Raw genomic sequence first — 23,553 nt, forward strand, 5'->3', positions numbered from 1 at the left:
GCTGCCTCTGACTGCTCTTCACCTCCCGTCATGCCCGCTGCCCTGTGCCATCTCTCATTGTGCCCCATTTCCCATTATGCTCCATCTCCCAGCATGCCTTACTTCTCAGTAATCCACCGCCCACCATGCTCTGCCTCCTGTCATGTCTCCTTTTGCCTCTGCTCCAACCATGCCCTCCTTATCTCCCTTCCTTTGTGCTTCCTCACCTATAGTGGCTCCATCACAGTGCGATTGGCCTGCTATGCTCTGGCCCGCTGTTCCCTATACCAGACCCACTCCTTTCAGAGCCTCGCCTTTGTTACTCCTTCTGTGACTCTCCCCATTACACAGATGCTGGTTCTTCTAGGAAACACACAGTGCCACTTCAGATTGATTTTTAACCTCCAGCCCATATTCCCCAGCTCCCATCTCTGCCTCGTCCCCGCCCCCCGCCCCCTGCCCCTCCCCCTTGGCCCTTGACATAGTCTGACCTCCAGACACTAACAGACCATCTCTCCATCTCCCTCACTGTCATGTAAGCACCCGGAGGTCCCAGTTTGACTTCATTCTCTGTTATACTCCTGGCCCAGGGAACAGTTGGGGGCATATGGCCGGCAGCTGCTCATTATGTGTGTACAAGCTAAATGGAGTTTGAAGACTGAAAGAGCTTGAAGTATGCCTGTCCTCCATCAGCCTCCAGGTGCTTCTGAGGAAGCCAGGTAGCCAGACTTACAAGGGCTCCCTCTGCTCCTCACTTTTAGAAAGGAAAGGCTAGTGGGGCCCCAGGAAGGAGCCAGGCAGATTGCCTTGGGAGATTGAAGGTGCTGACAGGCAGCTGGCTCCTGGCATCTGCGTCACCTTGGCAGCCTGTCCAAACCAGAAGGGAATTCTCCTTCCTGCTCTTCTGGGTGGGGAGAGGATGCCTCCCTATGAATGGTGCTCAAGTCTGAACTCCTGGGAGGTTGCTGTTTTGGATCGGCTCTTGGGGTGACGCTGTGTGGCTGTGCAAAGCCTGGGAACACGGGGGCATTAGGACCAGGAGCGAGACGCACACTTGGCTCCCTGTCCTATCTGGCAGAGGGTTCCTGCAGAGCTGGAGGTATGTGTGAAAGGAAACCCCGACCGTGCCTGCCGGCTTTACATCTGTTGCTCTGACCTGACTCAAGGCATCCCAAGGAGGATGTCTGTCATCTTGGCTTGACTGAATCCCCCAGCAACTCGCCCCAGACAGCTTGTAGAACCTGACCACTCATGCAGAGGGGGAAAGAACATGGGCTAATCACCAGAGCAGGATGGACAAGAGCAGGGTGAGAGAGGAGCCAACAACCGGAGACCCTTCTCAGAAGACAGCTAACACTCAGAGAGGACCCAGGAGCCCAGGCTCTGGTGGCTTTCTGATTCTAGAGGGCAGTGGGTCTTATAAATGCTACGTTAGCATATAGACGTTAGCAAACGTCTGGTGGGATAAGAGGTGCAGGTGGATGGCAAAAAGCCTTTTAGCTGGAATGAACAGCCCAGGTTCAGTTTCGAGCTTGAAGGTACCTGGATAGCAAGGAGGAAGCAAACTTGATCAGGACCTGTTGCTTCGTGGCGAGTGGCTGCGACATGCTCCCGAGGAAGCGACCCAGGAGTGGACGTTCCAGGCTTCAGTTCCTCCTACTCTTCCTGACTCTGGGATGTGTCCTGATGATGGTGATCCTGCTGCATCCTCCCCCGCCCACCCTGCACCAGGCTGTCACAGCTCAGGCCAGCAAACACAGCCCTGACACGGGGTACCGCCTGGACTTTGGAGACTCTCAGGAGTGGGTCCTGGAGGCTGAGACTGAAGGTGATGAGTACAGTCTCTTGGATGGCCTGCCATCCTTCATCTCCCTGCAGGAGGATCAACTGCTGGTGGCCGTGGCCTCACCCAGAGCTAGGAGGAGTCAGAGCCAGGGCAGGAGACAGGGCAGCTACCAGTTCATCAAACACAGGAGCAGGAGATGGGATGAGGAAGCCCTGGAAAAGGACTGGAGGACCGAAGAGGATGGGGAGGAATCAGAAGAGGTGCTGACCCCACTTGGCCCGGACTCAGATGGCCTCAACAAGCCACTCAGTGCCCGCCTGCCCCTGAGGAGAGTCCTGCCCGAGGTGCGACACCCACTGTAAGTAAGGGCCCTGCCATCTCTTCTCCAGTCTAAGCGTGTGACTCAGTGGTAGTAAAGTCCCAGGTGCCAACTCTGCAGTCTGCCTCTCCCATCCTTAGGACAGTGCTCCCTTAGGACAGTGCTCCTTAAGATGTGGGCCCTGGGGCCAGATATCAGCCTGGCTGATGAAGTGCCTGAATTGGAGATCCTCAAATCCTGTCTCAGACCTGCTCAGTCAGAAGCCCCAGAGTCACTGATGAGCTACTAACAAGTCCCGAGGGAGGGACGATCTCATTCGTTCATTCTCTTCCCAGGCCTGCCTTTAGTCCCCCTAGGTCACACAGTGAGATGGGAGCAGAAGCTTCGAGGAACCTTCCATCTCTCTCTCATGCTGACTCCAGGGCAGTCTTCACGTTGGGTTACTATTAGTGTTTACCTTTATCTGGGGTCAAAGAAGCAGATGCAAGAATTGCAAGAAATGTCTACGTACTTCTTGCCCTGTGCCTGGTTTTAATCTAAGAGCTTTCCCTGTGAGACCCATAAGGCCCTAGAAAAGTCCACTTGCACTGTACGAATGTTAGCCTCACGCCTGGTTTGTACAGTTGAAAGTAAGGCACAGAGAGGCCCTGCAGCTTGCTCACTGCAGCTAGTAAGTGTCAAAGGAGAAATTTGAATTGTGGCATTTAAGTGCCAGGGGAGCCTGTAGCGTCACTTTCTGCTCCTCTCCTTGGTCCCTACAAGAAAGGAACAGTTCCAATGCCTGAGAGTTCGTGTGTTGCACTGCCTACAACTCAGCCTGCAGGGCGCCCCACCCCAGGATTCAAGCTTCTAGATGTATGTGACATGCAGATTTGTGCCCAGGGAGACAGTAGCTCACTCTCTAGTCCCCGGTCCCTTCCCACCATGAATAGCCACAGAGACAGACAAGAGATTGCCTGCTCACATCCAGAAGCAATGTGGCTGGGTAGCTAGAGTGGCCTTGGGCCCTGCCCTAGAAGCCATGGCTCTTTCCACAGCCCATTGAGCTTTCTGGAAAGCAAACATCATCTATCCCTGGAAGCAAAATGACATGTGTGGGATAACTAGGAGCAGGGCCGGGACTCTTTGGACCCCTAACCCCTCTCAGCCTGGTCGCTGAGCCACTCACGTGCACAGGTGTGCAGATCACTGGGAGCACGAGCCAGTTTAGGTTGTGTGTCCTGCAATACTCACCTGCCCTGAGTCCCAGTTCTGCTATGCTAACTTCACACTTTGGCTATAAAAGTTCTTCCCAGGACACTCCTGCCCTGCTCTGGTTTCGGGCTGTCTTTGAACTCACAACACCTTGTAGAACAGACATGGCTCTGAGTGTGTGCATTTCTGCAGTGCCTGCTTCCCCTGCTGTGTTGAGTCTGCAGAAGGTCAGGAGCGATTGCACACTGCATGACCCAGCATCCCGCACACCCCATACAGCTGCTGGATGAAGGAACAGCTTAGCAGTTCATTCCGTGCGTGTTCTCACTGGCTGAGAGCTAGAGTGAACATCTCCATTCCATAAACAAGAAACACTGGCTCTGGCTTTGGGGATGTGTGTGTGTGTGTGTGTGTGTGTGTGTGTGTGACTGTGTTTCCAAAGCACCCTACACATGCACACATGTGCTTGTGCACCTATGACCTGTGCGTGCACTGTGTGTTGAGTGTATATTATGCTATGTACTTTAAATGGGGTGTGTGGTGGGTAGTACATGTGCATAGTAGTTTAGGGTTTGGTATCTGCAGGTTGTGTGGTATGATAAGCATAGGTGTGAGCTATATTGATATGATGGTGTGTGTGTTTTCAAGCTGTGGATGTAGACTGTACATACATACATAGTATATCTATTGTGCATTGGGGCATGTATTATGTGGAACTGTGTGTGTGTTAAGTTGTGTGTTTGTCTTGTTTTTATGTAGTGTGTATGTGTATTGTGCTGGGACAGTGTTTCATATGTATTATGGGCCTTTGTGTATATTATATGTGTTATACATATTGTATGTGCTGCATATGTGCTGCAAGTGCTCTGTGTGTAAGACACATGTGCGTGTATTATGCATTTATTATGTAGTACATGGATATGCTGTGTGTACAGTATGAACTGGGTGCATTTTGTGGCATGATTACTGGGCACAGGTGTAGATGTTACTATGTTTAGCATGCAGGAGTATAATGTGTATACATATGGTACATGTGTGTATGATGTGACATGTACTGTGCCTATGCCTATATGTATATGTTATGATACAATATTTTTTATGTTCTATGGGGCATGCATATGTGTGTTCTATAGCTTGCATGCGTGTAACATGTGTGTTGTAAATGTTTCTTGCAATGGTCATGTGCTTGTGTGCAAGTGTGTTTCATGTGTATATACTTGTGGTGCAATGTTCATGTGTGCACAGGAGTTGGTGGTACAAGTGGATACACATATACCAGGTGTGTTTGATATAAACATGCTTGGATATATACGTATACGTTGGGCAGACCGTTTCTTTGGCTGTTTCTTCCCTCCATGGTAACCAGTGCATCGCAGTTGTCTGGGACCTACCCCATTTCCACACTGAAAGGTCTCTGGCGTCAAGAAACCTCTTTGCTTCCAGTGAAGCACACACTTGGGCACTCCAATCTGGGAGTCTCAGTTACCAACTCTATGTAGAGGTAGACAGAGCCCTCTGCTGGTCACTGGCAGTGAGTGCAGTCGATACAACCAGCGCTCATACCTGCAATCTGATTCCAGGCACAACCTCTACCCTATCCAAGGTAGCAGTGTCCCCCACCCCCATCCCATTCTACTGGGTAGAAAAGCAAGAGACACCACATAGTAAGCACTGTATGTGGTGTGGAGCCCTGAGCTTTCCTGCCAGGGCTGGGAGACCTCTGCCTCTGGTGTCCCTTGTCCCACACGCCTCCAGTCTCCTCCCTGACTCCTAACCCAGGCATGTCCTCCTGACCTTCACCCAGACCCCACACCACCCTGGTTTTTGTCAGTCTCCTGGCTAGGTTTGAGGTCTCCTCAAGAATTGCAGCTGGAGATCAGTTTGCATGGAGGACATTCAATGGAGTTACTGATAATGAAAGACTGAAATATAAAAAAATACTAGAGTAAAAGAAGCCAAAAGACAGGCTCATGGTGGTACATGCCTGTGACACCAGCACTCGGTGAAGGAGGGTGCGGCAGGAGAATTGTGGGTTTAAAGACAGCCTGAGCTACACCACTAGACCCCCATCTCAGAACAAATGTCTCCAGACAGAGGCAAACTCTAGTAAACATATAATATGTGCTAGAGACTCCCCCAATAAGTGGCTTTTACCTCCTGAATCTGCTTCACAGATCTGTTCAGTGGGGTCCATTTTATGAATGAGGAAAATCAAGGTGTAGAAAGGGGAATGGGTTGGTGCCATGTGACCCAACAGCCTGTTCGATGCCAAAGTTAAGCTCTTAAACCATTATGGTAGACTCCGAGTCTGCCAATTTCTGGACCAGGCCTGGGAAAGACACCTGAATTGCAAACATTTAAAGCTTGCCGGTCTTAAAGCTGGTCACCTCCCAGCCTCTGAGAGTGCATTGGTGGATGCCTACCACAGAATCCTTAGTAGTACCAAGGAGCTGAAACTGCCCAGAGTCTCGTCCCAGAACACCAGAGGGCTAAATGCAACCTACAAAGTGCCCATCTGGCTTACACTTAATATTTGTGGTGCATCCAAGCACCCAGAAGGCTTGTTTGAAGTACAGGCTCCTGGGCACTACAGATGCTCTGAAGATGCTCTGGGAACCCTGTTCAAAGTCAACTTTCTAGGTCAGGTTAGCCAGAGCAGGGATCCTCAACCTTCAACATGCCTGTGAACATGCAGTAGTGGGTTGGTGGGCAGAGCTGGATTTCGGAGGTCTGGGCTGCAGCCTGAGAGGCTAAGTCTGCTGTCCTGGCTCTGCTTTCAGCAGCCAGGGCCTACACCAGCGGATCTCAAGTATGTGTAGGCCCAGTTCGCCTGTGTGTGAGTTCAAACACAGACATTTGGTCTTTGTGCCCCACCTCATATCTGATCCATGAGGGTGAGATGGCTTTTGCAGGCAGCCAGGCTGAGAAGCAGGGTCTAATTGCACAAGGCTGGTCTCCAGCATTGAAAGCCAGTGGAAAGAGCTTGGGAGGGGTCTCTTCTCCTGAGCTAGGAGGTAGCTGTGTTGTCGAGCAGAGAGCAGTGTCATAATTCATGGTCCATTCCGTTCCCTGAGATGCCTGGGACATGCCAGACAGTGGGTCACCTGATGACTCTCTGCTCCTCTTGTGAGTTCAACAGTCTGACCTGTGAGAGACAATGGAGCTATGACTGACAGGGCGGCAGAGGGAGAGGAAAAACAGAACTAGGAAGGGACCCAGCATCCCCATTCCCACCAAAACATTGTCAGTGAAGTTTGGATCTGGGCCTAGCCGGCCATGTCATGAGGGCAATCAGAAGACACCATGCTTCTGTCCCTTGAGGCCCATGTGGTGTGGCCATGATGGGGGACAATGTTTCCTCTGATCCCTCTCACTGCCACATGGCTGAGGCAGAAACTGCTCAGTATAACCCAAAAGTCCAAAGTGCTTAAGGGTGCCAGTGTGAGGAGGGGGCTTGCTCTGTGCTGGCCTTAGGGATCTGGGGAGAGGTCAGCCTGCATGAGATTCCCTCTCATTCCTAGGGAGGAGAACTTACACCAGTGTTAGTTACCTGGCCCCACCCAGGTGGGATCCATAGACCTATGGCATCAGCCCTGCAGACTCCAAGGCCCCACTCAGACTAGTGAGGGGTGGCAGTAATCGCTACATCAGATGTTCCCTGTGGCACTAACACTCATGTGAAAGTTGGATGCTTGGGACATAGCTCAGTGCAAGGGAATGTGCTTAGCCCATTCCATCCAAGAATCAAGCCCCAGTACTGGGCTCGGGGAATATGAGGAACTGGAGAGACGGCTCAGCAGTTAGAGCCCGCATTGCTCTTGCAAACAGCCTGAGTTTGCAATATAGCTCCCATGGCATCAAGTTCACAGTTGCTTATAAATCCAGCTCCAGAGGATTCAATGCCCTCTTCTGACCTCTGCAGGCACCTGTATGCACATGTGTATACACACAGACACACATACACAGAGACACTCACACACACACACACACACACACACACTCACACATACATACACATACACACTTTTGTTTAGAATATTGTTTCATCGGTCAATAGAAGAGCAGGCAGAGACCATACTTCTATCTCAGTTGTAGTGTTAACTCCTCACTTAATTCACAGTCTTTTCTGACGGATATTCATATGATCTGAGGTCACTCCTTTTGAAAATGCACTAAAATTATGTACGCTTGCCTGCAGCTTTTTAAAACGCCGTTGAAAGTATATTTAAATGTGCACTCTCGGAGTCTGAGTTTAAACTCGTCTAATGTTAAATGGAGGGCTGCTATGGGTCAAGTTACTGTCACAGTAAGAGCCTAGGGTAGAGAGGTATAAGCCAAGGGCACCACTGGCACTGGCCACGCACACACTCCACTTAGGGCAGACTATCCAGGCCTCTCTGTGCTCAGAGGCTGACCTGGCCCGGGAGGGAAATCTTACTTTATTGTGTTCTGTTTTGTTCCATATTTACCTGTGCTACTATTGTGTGACTAGGGCAAAGTGAGAGGTACAATTAGTCAAAGACTGCTTAGCCATACCTCAAACTTACTCAGATACTTTTTATCCTTTTGAACATACACCTAATTTCTACCTACAATTATTTTTAAAGATATCCAGTAAGTCGGCTGAAGGCACAGGGCTAAGGATCGACACCCCTGGGCATGGCAGCTGTGGGCGAGCTGCCCAACAGTGGTAGACAGGGTGGGCTATTGAGTCTTCCCCAGGAAGCCCCGAGGCACAGCTGGCGCACCAGCTCGGAGAGTTATCGCCTTAACAGGGATTTTTATAATGAGTTGTTTCTGTGGCTCGCAGCTCAGTTTTAGCTCTCCCGTTTTTCAGCTTGATTGCCTTTTCCTTTCAGATCTTTCAGCTTGTTTCCATCCACACATAGTATATAATTGAACATGGCAAAGTCTTCTCTCATAGTCTGCCGTGCAACATGACTCATTGGGGTACCATGTTCTCTCATACCGCTCTGCCCTCCATAGTAAGGGGGCTCCCCACTTCATAGGCCGATGTAGCTGTACTGCTATCCTCCAGCTATCTGAAACACTTCCATCAGTCACTAGTTTTCTGGAAACTACCTCTGCAGTGGGTGAACACCAAATGTTACATGACACATGAACAGCACTGACGCAGGCTAACCTCTGCCACCTTTTAGTGAAGACCCTGGCGCCCAGTGACCTCATCAGGACATACAATATTTTTTAATGTGTGAAAAATTAATGAGTCTCCTACCAGATCTACAGGGTTGTCTGGAACTTGCTTTCTGATTCACTCTAATAAGTGAGCATCCAGGAACATTCACAAGGTCCTCTCAGGTCTAAGAACAGAGATGCTCACCTTACTTAAGGGACTGGCCTCAGACTGGCCTCCAGTGAGGGAGGGCACGAGGGATGGGCAAGACTGGAGATCAGAGACATGTGAGGGACTCCCAACCCATCTCCAAGGCGCTGGCTTTTCTGACACCCCAAGGACAGGCATTCTGGCTCCTGCCCAACTGCTCTGCCCTCGCTTGGCCTGCAGTTACAGCTGTGGCCCAGGCGTCCACATCACTCAGGAATTTGCTTGCAGTGCAAGGTTTCAAGGCCCCATGCAGACATTCTCAGTGTGACTGTGCATCCAACAAGATTCCATTGTCAGTGATGCTCACTAGCATCAGAGAGCTCTGCGCTAACCTCCTGGGGTGTCCTGCTTTATCTGTGGCCTTCTCATGGTGGCTGATGATCTCTGAACTTCTGAAGAACAAACTCTTCAGGCAAACATTCTGGATCCAGTCAGGGTTCAGAACCATGACTCCATTTGGTACCCATCTGTGATCCAGGGTCAGAGGTAAGAAGGGATTTATCTCATGAAGCCCCAAAGAGAGGGTGTTACTGCCCTGAGAATGTGTGCCCTGGTAGAAGATGGCAGGTGACAATGGTGTAGGTAGTGGTGGTGCAGGTGACAATGGTGCAGTTGTCAGTGGCGACTTCCTCTGATGACTCTGCCCTTCCTATGTACCTGTGTCACCTGCAAGTATTTGGTCCATTGTACTAAGGGTTCTCTCCAGCCATGTTCTGGCCTTGTGTGGAAGTTGCTGTTCCCAGCTATTGCCTACAGGCAAGGTAGAAAATTAGATTTCTCATCATGATGGAAGTTGGTATTGACTCCTGTCAGTTAGTGCTGTGTGCTCCTTGAGTGCACAGCCATCCTGGGTGCTCCTCCAGTACACAGCCAGCCTGGGTAGTTCTCCAGTACACAGCCAGCCTGGGTAGTTCTCCAGTACACAGCCAGCCTGGGTATTCTTTGAGACTAAGAGCAGAATCTTCATTCTTTGAACAAACCCTTTTTTCCATATTTGTTTGTTTGTTTAATTTTAAGTGTGTTTTGCCTATGTGTATGCATGTGTACCATATATGTGCCTGATACATGCCCAAGGAGGTCAGAAGAGGGCATCAGAGCCTCTGGAACTGAGGTTAAGAACGGTTGTGAACTGTTTGTGGGTGCTGAGAACCAAACCTGGGTCCTCTCCATTAGCAGTAAGTGTTCTTAACCACAGAGACATCTCTTCAGCCCCCTGAAAAGATCTTATTTAACGAAGATGAGCAAGACCAGCCCTAGCCCCACCCCCTAAAGAGTTCTAGGTCCACTGGGGTACACTGACAAGCAGCTGCAGGGCAAGAGATAAGATATGGAAGGCCACCTAGGGGCGGGGGGGACTCCCACTGGTGTAGTGGGAGCAGTAATGACAACACAGCTTTAGGAAACTGCTAGAACACTTTCTACCCTGGCCAGGGGACATGGGAGGGAGAGGCTAGTGCTCCAGCCAGGCCAACTGGTACAATGCGGTGACTCAGCCTCTTCAGAACACCATGCAAATGCATCTGCCAAGTTCCCGGGGGTGGGGGGCAAGCAGTGAGCATGCTTTGACATGCTTCTCGGCGTGGGGACTGTCCCTCTGCATTCAGGCCACACTCCTGCCCTGGAAAGAGGTGTTTGTCCAGATGCTGGGTAATTAGCGATGTCCATAGCAAAGGCGGGCTCCAAACCTGAGTCAGCTTGGTTCCTTGTTTAAGCTCTCCCAATGCTCCCTCAGAAGGTGAGGCAGTGCAGGCAGGGCCGGGCTTTGGGACACATGTCCAGCACTAAAAAATTGGGTTGGTAAGACGTTTGTCAGACAGCAGCCCCACCATTTAATAAGAACAATGCCTTCAGCTCTGGTCTCCTCTGACCTGAGGAGGTGGTCCGTATGGTCTGTGTGAATCTTGAAGGTCGTGAGGGCTTCTTCCGGGGAGAGGAGGTAGGTCCTCTCCACACTGCACCAGGAGACCCACCCAGCTTTGTGGAGTCATGCACTCTCTGCCCATCAAACCTACAGAAGCCCTGTCAGCCTGTGTGCTGTAACCATTCACACTTCCCATCCATCTGCTCACCACGTCTCTCAGTCTGAAGAGAAAACACACAAGTGTCTGGTCGTCAAACTCAAAAATTTTGGAAAGAGAGCACCCTTTGAAATTCTAGCTCCTCTAACTGTCTGCCTACTATAAAGGGACCCTACAGAATCAAGAACACTAGCTGAGCGGTGGTGGCACACGCCTTTAAACCCAGCACTCAGGGGGCAGAGACAAGCAAATCTGTGAGTTCTGAACCTCTGAACATGTAAGCCAGCCCCAATTAAATGCTGTCCTTCATAAGAGTTGCCTTGGTCATGGTTCATAGCAGTAAAACCCTAGCTACGACAGCGTCTGTGCCACCTAAATACATACATACATACATACATACATACATACATACATACATACATACATATTAAATAAGCGTTAGAGATGTAGCTCAGTGGTAGAGCACTTACCTAAGTGAGCTCAATGTAGCCCTGACAAATACATACACACACACACACACACACACACACACATCTATAAACAGCACCTTACAAAAATGATGACAGAGAGTCCACACTCACACTTTTTTCACACCTGGCTCAAGAGGAAAATGGTTCTAATTTTTAAAATGAGGAACCTGATCACTTCCAAACACTAAGCAAAGCTACAAATGGCAGAGCAGCTAATGGCATAGCGTGCTGCCAGGCCCAAAGACCCACCCAGTTCCTGGAACCTACACAGTAGCCGATGAGAACTGTCTTCAGCAAGTTGCCCTCTGACCTCCACTCACTTGCTTATTTGTGCATGCACACACACACACACACACACATGCATGCACACATGTAAATGTAAAACCTCACAGACATCAGTTATTCTTCTCACCTGTATGACTGAGTGTTTGACAGAAACACTGCTGGAAGGAGAACATATTTGAGCTTATTTGCGCTCGTGGCTGATGGGATTAAGTCTATCGTGGCTGGAAAGGCATGTGGGCTGCAGCAGCTTGGTCCACAGCTCCCAAACATCTCTGGTCTTCATCCCAAGTGTCACTACTACTCAGTAAAAGCTCCCACTCTGGTGAGGAAGGGACCAGGCAGAGGGACACTCAGCATCATTGGGGAACTGTGTCCCCCAGACAGGGCTAGGCCCAGACTGGTGACTCCGACCCAGAAAGAAGTTTCACTTTAAGTGGGACCTTTTGTAAAGTGTGAGTGCTGGGCTGCTCTGTGTCTTAGGCTGTTATCAGTTTCCTCTACAGTGGACTCTCTGACAGCAATTCAGGCAGACTCTGAGCCCCTCCTTCACTTCAGAGCTGAGGTGTAAGGCGCAGACAATACAGTGGGTCAGGGTATCCAGACAGGGGTGGCTAAAGCAGGAATCACCCAGAAATTCTGAATGTAGAGTATCTGGGGCTCTGCCCTGTACCACTCAAATGGCCTAGGGGAGTAGGCTGCCTGCTGAGTCTCAGTTCCCTCATCTGCCGTGTTGACTTTGCCATCCATTCCCCCTATACACTTGAGGGCCACCATCTCAGAGAATGGGACCAGCTCCCTGCAAGTACAAAGAAGGAGCTGGCTGGATTCAGCTGGGCTCTTGGGATCTGAAGGTTGAGAGCTGGAACATGCTGCTACAGTGTGTTTTGGGATTTCTGTGTGGCCGCTTGAAATCCTGGGAGAGCCACTGAACTGGGATGGGAGGAGGCTACGGTCACAGTGGCCCAGCCAGGCATGAAGAGTGAGGGACAGTTGGCAGAAGAAGAAGCCTTCTCAACTTCCCCTGGAAGACTCCCTAACACTCTTCCCCACAGGTGTCTGCAGCAGCACCCTACAAGTGGCCTGCCTACAGCCAGCGTCATCCTCTGCTTCCATGATGAGGCCTGGCCCACGCTCTTGAGAACTGTCCACAGCATCCTGGACACAGCACCCAGGGCCCTGCTGCAGGAGATCATCCTTGTAGATGACCTCAGCCAGCAAGGTAACCCTGGATCACTGGGAGGCTCTGACCTTGGGACAGAAGGGAGGAGGGGAGGACAAAAGGAAGGGGGATTTCATGTAAAAGAGGGAGTTCAAGCCCACAGGCAAGCTTCCAATGAAGAAGGAACACATACTCCAGTGTGCATATATATACTCCAGTGTGCATATATATACTCCAGTGTGCATAATTAATGGCTGAAGGACCCCAGCAGAGGTCGGTAAGGTGGCAAGGAGGGGCAGAAGAAGAATCATCTAAGCTAGGAAGGACAAGGACAGGGAACTCCCAGGACTTGGTAAACCCAAGAGGCCCCTGGGAAAGTCACTTCAGTCAGCTGGGGTTCTCTTCCTCAGCCTTTGACTCCCCGCACATCCTGTTATCCTCTCTCCAAGATATCGTGTCTAAAGAAGGTGGTCACCACGTGGGTGCTCACTGTCTCCTGGGTGCTGGGCAAAACCTGACAGCTGTCCAGAAGGGAAACTGAGGACCAAAGATGAGAAAAAGACCAGAGTTGAGTTATGCTAAGAGAGGGAGAGTTGGGCCCAGAGCCAGACTGTAGGATGTGGGGGATGCTTCCTCTGTCAGGATGCTCAGGACAAGAAACTGCATTAAAAAGCAGTCATCAACAGAGAAATTCTCACCTGATTCCCACGTAAGTGAATGGGTCTCAGACCTCCATTTTCTGAACCCCCTAGACAGACTTGCTAAAACTGACTATGGCTGTGGGGTGGAAGTGGGAGACTGCAATCCCAGCTACTTAGAAAGCCGAGGCAGAGGCTTCACAAGTTTCAGAAGGCCAGCCTGTATGAGCGAGTTCAAGGCCAGCTTAGACAATTTAGTGAGAACTTTTAGCAATTTTTTTAAAACTATGAGCCAGGCCTGGTGGCACACACCTTCAATCCCTGTACTCTGGAGGCAAAGGCAACCGGATCTCTGTGAGTTCAGGGGCAGCCTGGGCTACATATTAAGACCCTATCTCAAAGAAAACAAATAATGAACATGCCAAACTGAATAGGGAAGTTGAGGCCCATAAAGTTTCGATGCTCCACAAAGAGCGAGGCCAGCTGAGAAAAGCTGGGAGCAGGAGAGGTCCTCCCCAGGGAAGAATTTACCAATAGGTTGTTCAATGCCAATCAGTAAGCCCTGAAAACATACATAAAATATTATATGGACTCAACAGTTTAGATAGATAGATAGATAGATAGATAGATAGATAGATAGATAGATAGATAGATGGATGGATGGATGGATGGATGGATGGATGGATGGATAGATAGATAGATAGATAGATAGATAGATAGATAGATAGATAGATAGATAGATGTGATAATAATTAGTGAAAACGAGGCCATTAATTTGAAAATTTGAAAGAGAATGGGAGGGGTATATGGGAAGGCTTAGGGGAAGAAAAAGGTGAGAAGAAATGTTATAATTAAATTATAATCTCAAAAAGAAAGCAAACAAAGGACTGGGATATAGCTCAGGAGTGGAGCTCTTGCCTGTTGGGGGTGAAGCCCTGGGCTCCATCCTCAGTGCCTTCTGAGTCACCTCAGGATCTAGATCTCCGTTGTGCAAAGGAATCTGCTCGGCACCTCTAACTAGGGAGGCTAGGGAGGATGGCAAGGAGGGATGGAGCCTTTCTTAGTGCTTTTTGAGTTTCTCCCATATTGCATTTGCCAGGTTCCCCCTCTGCCCCACCCCCCCACGCCCCGGCAGAGAGTCAGAGCAGCCGGAGGCACTGGAACAGTGTACAGAGCATGAGGCACATTTGGCCTGTATTTGCTGAGGCTGATAGGCAGTAGGTGGGCTGGGTAAAGTGCCTAAAGACTCCTCAGCCATGGCTGGGGCAGAGGCCTCCGACCTGTTGTCCCTTCCTATCAGCTGCTGAGGTGACTCAGTTCCTTCGAGGAATTCACACTCTTTCTTCCCTCAGTGACAGATTATGGCCTGAGAGTTATAAAACAAAATAAACCCTTTCCTCCCCAGGTTGCTTTCTGTTGTTGTTTTATCACAATAGACACCTGAGACGGGATTCCTCTCTGGTCCTCAGTTCCCACCAAAGGGCATCTGGATCCTTGGCCCCTGAACCACAGCCTTTGCGTCTTTCCAAAAGCGTACAGCTAGAAGTAGCCCAGGCCTCTCATCTCCCTCCTCTTCTCAGACTCACCCTGCCACTGGGGTGAGACCTCTGGCACGGCAGACACCTCAGTGGTCTACCAGATACAGAGTTTTATGACCCAGGGTTCTTAACCCCATTGTCCACTTAGTTTGGGTTCTCTGGGCAAGAGCCTGAGGCTGGGGAGTAAGAGCAGGATTTCTTGGGTATACTCTCATTTGGAGACCATTTGCAAGGTCTCTCCTCTTCTGGTTTTCTACTCTATCCCTCCTGGTGGCTAATCGTTCTTATAAGCCATCCCAAACCTTAGAAATGACCACCCTTTAATAAAACACTGGGGGCTGAGAATCCGGTACTCGATGTGGCTTCTAAGAGAGTGATCGCTGTAATGCTCAGCGCTATTCCATGTGGCATCTGTGACCCCGCCCATTGATAGGGCCCTGTCAATTCCAGAACTGCTGAAGTCTGCTCTCAGTGAATATGTGGCCAGGCTGGAGGCTGTGAAGTTGCTCAGGAGCAATAGGAGGCTCGGCACCATTGGAGCCCGGATGCTGGGGGCCACCAGGGCCACAGGGGACGTGCTGGTCTTCATGGATGCCCACTGTGAGTGCCACCCTGGTTGGCTGGAGCCCCTCCTCAGCAGAATAGCTGATGACAGGTAATTGGTTCCACCTGGGATTTGCAGAGGAAGGAGTGGGTCTGGGAGGGATAACCCATAGGTGCAGTCACTCACAGAACAGAGCATCCACCCACCATTTGAGAAGTACTTTGATCTCCACTATTTGCTCTGTATCCCTTGGAGCTTGTAGATGCTTGAGCCTTGTAATAAGTATGGGGAGTTCCTACTGGAAGGGAGGCTAGAGAACAGCTCCTGTCATGTTCAATGCAGCCAATCCCATTGGGCTACTCAGGAAGAGCTGCACACATGGTACCTGACATTACCTCTGACTTCAACACAGATTCAGCTGAGATTGTAACACACCATGGGGGAAGACATTTCTAAACTAGCCTAGACCACAGGTCACCCATGCCCAGGAAGAAGAATTAGATCCCCATCTCCAGTCTTCTTGACAGCTTCTTTTGCTCTTCTGCATTACACACAGTGTGACGTGCTAACAAGGCCAAGCCCTGGGAATGAGGAGTTGAGAGGGCCTTACCACATCCCTTGGGTTAGCACTGCTTTGCCCATAGGGTTCTTTTCTCTCACTCTCTTTCTCATCTCCAATGCCTCCTGAGTCCGACCTATCAATCATGTCCTCAGTATGAATATCCTATCCAGGAACCCTAATCTTGGTAACTAGCTTATCTAGCAGTGTGGGGAGGGGCCTCAGTCACCCACCATCCCTGCCCCTCAAGCAGGACTGAGACATAGTGGACATCCTGGCTCCCAGTCTGATGGAGTTGTTAGATTAGAACTGGACCCCATGGTTCCAATTCCTACAACCTGTGGTTGCTCTCATTTGAAGTTGTGGATGATCACACAGAAGAAGAAAAAAAAATTCATGAACCAAGACAGACCCATTTGGCCCAATCCCATGATGGACATCTCTACCTGCTCCTGGCCTGCCTCCCAATAAGCAAAGAGATGTGTGATAAGTTTAGCAGCAGGCTGAGGTCAAGAGAAGTTTACCAAGCCTACAAGGAGGCCATCTTTGATTCTGTTCCATGTGTGCTAGCACTCTCAAAATTGTGGACCCTTGCTGACCACAAGTTTTTGGACCATTCCCTGTCTAATCCCCACCCTGATGTAATAGATGAGTATCTCGGGGGCACCTTGGAGATCGCCTCTCCCTGTCTCATGACTTCACATTAAAAAACATTGGGGAACCAATTAATGTTATCTTGTGCTCTGCTCTTCAGTGACGCCCCTCCATGAAATGGCTCAGGGCACTTCGTTCCTGCTTCTGTTTCTTGGGGAAGAAAACTGAGTCTCAGAGAGGCGAAGCCATGTGCAAAGAGTTTGAAGGACAGGTGTCTGTCTGGTCAGGCTGTCTGGTACTGAGTGAGATTTCTTCCTATGAACCACTGAAGCTGTTCAAAGAGAAACAGCTCCTCCCACCCTTTCTTGGTGCTGGGACATGTTAAACATGGCTGACACCCTTCATGTCATCTCAGTCCTCATAGTAGGCTGAAAGAGGGGCAGAGAGCCAAGACTCTTCAATCTATGGATGAAACCCATGGGACCCCCTCTGGTAGCTTCTTTCCCAACTCCTTTGTATCTGTCTTTCTCTGTTTTTATGCCAGTCCCCAGAGCCTCTGCTCTTGGGATTCTGATGTTTTGGGGGTCTTCTCTTCACAAGCCCACTGCTCGCTGAGATTCGATCATCTGTTTATCCTCCCACGGCCTCCTCATGACTTTGCCCACTCTTTCCTCCAGCTCACTGTTGTAGCTTGTTAAAAGACCCTCACTCACACAAAGACCACAGAGACCGCCACTGCTGCAAAACGCATGAGGACTTTACTTATTCAACATGTTGGGGAACCCTCCCCCCTCAGCATGCAGGCCGGAGGAGAGACCCAGAACAAAGAAAGAACACACTTTTTATACCTTTGTAAGGGCCGGATATAGGCACCAGGATAGTTTGGCTTCTTTTAATTGGTGTAGCCAATAACCTTTTTAGACATTGGTTGGTTTGTATAGGGTGACTCTCATTTTGTCTGTCCTTGAGGATTTTAGTGTGAGGCGGGGCAGGGGGATTTCTCTGGGAGCTGCTATCTTGTTATGGTTATTTCTCTGAGAACAGCTAATATTGTTTTGGCAGCTTGTAGGCTCGGTCATTTTGACCGCTAAAACTATGTTTTTACATTTGTTTAGTCAGCCAGCTTCCTTATCTGGCTCTGCACTTGGCCTGCTGGTACAGTTTGGAAAGTCCTTTCTCAAAAGGGGAAGGTACGGAGTGGTCTTGAATTCATTTTGGATATTACATCACCTAGCCTATCTCATTGAGAACTTGAAAGAAAGCCGCCTTTCAGCCACCTGAGTTATCCTCTCTGGAATCGCTACACTGTGACACGCGTCTAAGACCCCCTTTTCCTAATTTGTGTAGTACTCGGTCCTACCAGCTCTTCTGAGCTGCCTGACACTGCTCACAGCGCACACCACACCACAGCTTAGTGAAAGCTAAGCTTCTCTGGCCTTCGTGCCAGGGCCGATAGCTGCTCTCTGAGAGAGAAAGGAACACTGCTGCCTCTCGAGTCTGTGTCAGGACACAATCTGTCATCAGATGAGCATTCAGTGTCTCCAAAGGAGGACACCTCCAGGAACTTCATTCCCTAGTGCAGTGGGGCTATAGAGGGGACAGTGCCAGACAGCTGCTTTGAAGAGCCATAACTTCCTCCACACCCTAGCCAAAGGATCTGGAGTCCATTATCAACCCTGGCTCCCTGGTCCTGATATGTATCTGAGTAAATCCAGTATATTCAAAACATAATATCGGTACATAGTCAATATAAAAAATATTTAAAGTATTTTTACATCCCTTTTCTTTCCACATTAAATATTCTAAATTGAGATTCTCACCTGGGACAAAGCACAGTTTCAAGGCCAACAGGCTGGAGTGGCCCGTGGCTGCTGCTCGGGGCTACACATTACATAGATCTTGTTTCTGTCCCCCAGCTAGTGAGTGGTCTGCATCATTGTCTGATCCTCCGTTCTTTCCAGGAGCCGAGTGGTGTCTCCAGTCATAGACGTGATTGACTGGAAGACGCTTCAGTACTCCGCATCCAAGCTGCATCGAGGGACGCTGGATTGGAAGCTGGATTTCCGATGGAAGCCCCTGGGGGAGCAGGAGCAGAAGGCCCTCCCATCCCCCATCAGCCCTGTCAGGTGAGGCCTTCCCTTCCCTGAGCTCACACTTGGACGGTCAGGCTGTGAATAGTGTAAAAAGCAATCAGCTAGCTACAGCGCTGCTGCCGGTGTGGTATCAATGGAGTCCAGGGAAGCTCTTCCAGAAGCTTCCACGGATGCCAAGGGTGAGATTGTTGAAGAAGCTGAGCTCATCTTGACCCCAGGGAACAGCAAATTCCCTGGTCACAGGACCCTGCTCAGTGAAAAGAAAGACTTAGCTGGCTGAACGATTACATCATAATTCTCAAAATAGATCCAGTTTTGGCAGTTGTTATTCCTATGTTTGGTTTCTGATCAATTATTTTATTTAAGTAGGTTTTTTTTTTTTTTTTTTTAGAAATTTTCTGCTGGGTAACAAACCACTTCGAATTTAGTGTGCTAAACAACAGCTGTTCTCCAAGCTCACAGACTCTGTGGGTCATGAACTCTGGAATGGCTCAGCCAGGCTGCCTGCCTCTACTTCACTGTGCCCAGAGCACATACAGATTAAACCCTCAATGTCACAATAATGCAATCCAAGGCAGCAAGCTCCTTAAACCACCTATTTCCCTCAGTGGCTGGGTGGTTGGAACAAAGCCTCAGTCACGATTGATACCCACAAAGTCCAAAGCCCTCAGAAGACCTTGTCGTCATAATGGACGGGGCAGCAGAAGTGTGCCTGGGCTGACTTGGTGTCCCAGCCCACTCTGAGAGCATCACCAAAAGCCCACCAAAAGCCGAAAGGCAGTATGTCATATATACCCCTTTCTAAACTTCAAACATTTGGAATTAAAACACACACCAGGAGCCAGGTGTTGGTGGAACACACCAGTCACCCCAAGGAAAGGTCAAGTGTTCAAGGGCAGCCTGTGCTGGCCACAGTGAAACCTTGTTTCAAAAAATGAAACAAAGACTGACAAGCAAACAGCAACAAGGAGAACAGCCCCCCTATGAATTCCAGAGAGGAAAAATGATCTCAGAACAGTACCACTTAGTATTTAAAATATGGCGTGTACTGTGTCTGGCACTGTGTGCAACTTTGTATTTCAGCCCTCAGGAAGTTCAACTGCCAACTGGTTTTTTTTTGGTTTTTGTTTGTTGGTTTGTTTGTTTGTTTGTTATTTGTTGTTGTTGTTTTGTGAATGGTTATTTTATCCTACTTAGGAGTGAGGAACTCAGAGAAGTAATATGTCTCATTCAAAAACCCACAAGTAACTAAATGGCTCAGGTGGAAACCGAATCAAGTAATTGTTTCAATTCTGATTGGCAACATTTTTTTTAATGAATTAGTGTTTTTAATGGACTACCTGACATGGGTGCTAGACTAAGCTTGGGTCCTGTGGAAGAGCAGCAAGCACTCTTAACCACTGAGCCATCTCTCCAGCCCCCAGTTCTCTTTTTAAGATACTTGGATTTAAAACATTTTTGCTCTGCTCCAGTCTTGTGATTCAAAGTATTGAGCTTCACCAAAGGCCAGAGTCATCTGTCTAAATCACTGGACATGCCGCCAGAAAGCCCCATCCAAGCCCTGTTTCTGTGCTTGGGGTGGAACTACAGTTTCCTATCTGGCTTCTCTGTGCAGGAGCCCTGTGGTACCCCGAGAGGTGGTGGCCGTGGACAGACATTACTTCCAAAACACCGGAGCATACGATCCCCTTCTGTCACTGGGGGATAGTGAAAATCTCGAGATGTCTTTCAAGGTAGGCCCTATGTCAACGGTGGCCCTGGGTGGTATCTCTGGAGCCGTGTATGTAGCTCAGAGGCAGGCTGTTGTGGACAGGTGTTGGGGATAGTTGTGGGCAAATTATATATAGTCATTGCAGCATATGTCAACCCTCCCTCCAGACCATGTCTCTTATGGCCTACCTTGATTTTACTCTCAGCCTCTTCTGTAAACTTGACCATCAGCATCCTCATCTGGAGAGGGTGTGCTATCAGCCTTTCCTCTCACTGCAAAGAACTCAGAGCTTCTGGTACATTCTCTGCTCGTGGCACCCGTAGTATCTATGGCAGGAGTTTTCAACCTGACAGGTTACAACCTATTCACAGGGGTCACCTAAGACCTTCAGAACACACACAATGAGATTAATAACAGTAGCAAAATGACAGTTGTGAAACAGCAATGAAAATAATTTTATGGTTGGGGGTCACCACAACGTGAGCAACTATACTAAAGAGGTGCAGCATTAGGACAGTCAAGGGGATCAATTACAGCACCCACCAATCAGATGTGAAACCACTCTTGGCATTGAGTGGTTACATCCAAGACTGAGGGCCGGTTGGGTGTAGCTCAGCCTCTCTGTCCTGGGAACCATGCTATGCCTGCTGGGACCTCTGTTCTGGAAACCATGATGGGCCTGCTGGGCCCTCTGTTCTGGGAACCATGATGAGCCTGATGGGCCCTCTGTCCTAGGAACCATGATGGGCCTGCTGGGCCCTCTGTTCTGGGAACCATGATGGGCCTGATGGGCCCTCTGTTCTGGGAACCATGATGGGCCTGATGGGCCCTCTGTTCTGGGATCCATGATGGGCCTGATGGGCCCTCTGTCCTGGGAACCATGCTGGACAGCCACCACCTTCACTGTCTGTGCCACACTGATCACAGCATTGTGCTTGCTGTTCAGTCACACCAACTGTCGAAAGCCCAACCCAGCAAAGGTGTCCATTCTATAACATGGGCAGACCCATCTAATGTGGGCATGTGAATTACACCAGGCTTGCAGTCTGCATAATGACCAAGTCTGCTGCTTCTCTAACAAATGACAGATGTCTGCAGTGCCCTTGGAGTTCTCCGAGGTATCTTGGGACACAGGCTTTGAGAACCCTGTGCCTGGTGTGCTTTTTAGTTCTTGAACCAAGGCTTGGCCCAGCACTTCTCCACTGTAATTTCTGTCACCAACTATAGAATGAAGGCTTCTTGTCCAACGGGCAGTGGGGAGCTGGGAGAAGCTTCTGGAATGAGTGAAGAAGGGGGTACGCTTTTACCTCTTGTGTCTTCTCAGCAGGAGACAGCACTGGTTTTTTAGAAATTTCCTAGCCACTGCAGACATATCTTCCTGAGAAAGCATTCCCGGGTAGGTGGGGGTGCTGACCCCTGAACTGCTTTGCAGACTGACTCTGTAGGTGTTTCCCAGTGGTGTTCAGGAAGCTGCATAGCTGTCAGCCATTACCCCTCAGTTCCAGTCTAGGACAACTGCCCTCTGTTGTCCCTCCCGCCTTGCTGCCCAAACTCTCTGATCTGGAAAGTGCACTCTGAGCATTGAAATGGTCACTCTGGCTTATGACTAGTGGGTGTTCTGCCAGTGGCTCACAGACAGGGAGGTGGGAGGGAGAGCTACTCACTTTCTCCTTCTGTGACAGGCCTGGCTCTGCGGTGGCTCTGTTGAAATCCTTCCCTGCTCTCGAGTGGGACACATCTACCGAAGCCAAGATGCCAGCTCCAGGCCTGACCCCGAGGTCGCCTTGAAGAACAAGATCATCATTGCTGAGACCTGGCTATCATCCTTCAAGGAAACCTTCTACAGGCACATCCCAGAGGCCTTCACCCTGAGCAAGGTAAGAAGGGACTAGTAGCGGCCTTTGGCCAACATAAGGGTATCACAGTTGACCTCTGCCTGGAATTCCCAGACTGTTATAGGATGCTATGTCCTGGATGCCGCCTTTCACCACAGAGCCCGATAAGGGATGAGCCATGACTCTTAGGACTTTCATCCTGAGTGGTACTCAGGGATTAGGGAATATCCAAGACAAAGAACAGATCTGAGTATAAAAATAAGTATGAAACTCAAAAAAGCCACAGAAGGTTGAAGTTTTAATCACGTAATTAAGTGCCCCTCAGTGTGCCCTGTGAGTTGGTCAGTTCCTGTGGCGTGACTAACACAAGCTCTGCTGTGAGTCACAGGCTGCCACGACACTTGACACACTGCAAGTGGGGGCCCAAAGGACTGGCGTAGTAAGGAAACGGCTCTCACCAGTCTCTCACCAGCCCACTGCTAGATAGCACAGATGAAGGCAGGGTCCTCAGAGAGACACACCCATACCACCGCATTAGGGAAAGTCAGACAAGGTTGAGCCATGAAAGAGCCCCAGTACCCAGTACTCAGTACCTTTTCTTAAAGTCCTTAGGATTTTGTTCCCTTTTTATCCAAATGCACCCTTTTCCCTACAGCAGACAGCCTCCAGACAATTCTCAGAACTCCTTGAACTTGTATCTGTGGTCTCTCTAATGGGAGATGACATAAAATTTCAAAGCAGACCCCAAGGTTGAGGTAGCTTGAGTTCCCTCTGTGTCCCCTTGAGTGAGTCCAAGTAACACCCAGAGTAGACCAGCTCCTTTTTCACACAGGAGGGACCCCACTACTGTAGCTTCTGGCTTGGATTTGTAGAGGAGCATTGTAGGTAAAAGGGCAGTTCTCATCAGGACTCTACTTAATCCTAAATCTAGACACACCCCAGAAGTATGCTTCAGCTATGGCTGCCTGGGATCACTCAGACACCAGAGTAGGGGTTGGAGGCAGATCCTGAAGCGGCTGAGGGCTGAGCTAACGAGTTTAGATTTGCCGGGTGTGGTGGCGCACACCTTTAATCCCAGCACTCAGGAGGCAGAGGCAGGCAGATTTCTGAGTTCGAGGCCAGCCTGATCTACAAAGTGAGTTCCAGGACAGCCAGGGCTATACAGAGAAACCCTGTCTCAAAAAAAAAAAAAAAAAGATTTTAGAGCTTACCCATTTGACAGTGGGGAGCAGGTATCTTTCTGTGGAGTTCTAAAGAGACAACAGAGCAGCTGTGGCTTTTAATTTCTGGCTTCCTTTAGGCTAGAACATCTTTTTTTTTTCTTTCCTCTTATGTAATGGGTGTCAATTTAGTATTTTCTCTTTGCTTTCACATGACCCTTGTTTAATGTCAATGCAGATTTCATTTATAAAGGACCCATAAAAAAATTAAATATATTCAGGCTTCTGATGTACCTGAGCCAACCTTCCATTAGACAGAGTCATTTA

The 23,553-nt window shown here is 49.4% G+C and overlaps 1 protein-coding gene across 3 annotated transcripts in view; it reads left to right on the forward strand.

The window, feature by feature from the left end:
- The first annotated feature begins 873 nt into the window (after window positions 1-873).
- Galnt15 (polypeptide N-acetylgalactosaminyltransferase 15) overlaps window positions 874-23,553 on the forward strand; it is a 33,423-nt gene continuing 10,743 nt past the window's right edge. For 2 of the 3 annotated variants that reach the window (XM_006519699.4, XM_006519700.3), the window contains exons 1-6: window positions 874-2,123; window positions 12,448-12,614; window positions 15,181-15,385; window positions 18,389-18,553; window positions 20,136-20,253; window positions 21,914-22,108. In XM_006519699.4, coding sequence (XP_006519762.1) covers window positions 1,585-2,123; window positions 12,448-12,614; window positions 15,181-15,385; window positions 18,389-18,553; window positions 20,136-20,253; window positions 21,914-22,108 — 1,389 coding nt within the window. In that variant the 5' untranslated portion in view covers window positions 874-1,584. The remainder of the gene's footprint in view (window positions 2,124-12,447; window positions 12,615-15,180; window positions 15,386-18,388; window positions 18,554-20,135; window positions 20,254-21,913; window positions 22,109-23,553) is intronic. The other variant, NM_030166.3, reaches the window with a different exon arrangement.

Source organism: Mus musculus, chromosome 14 (assembly GCF_000001635.26).
Source record: "Mus musculus strain C57BL/6J chromosome 14, GRCm38.p6 C57BL/6J".
Lineage (NCBI taxonomy): Eukaryota > Metazoa > Chordata > Mammalia > Rodentia > Muridae > Mus > Mus musculus.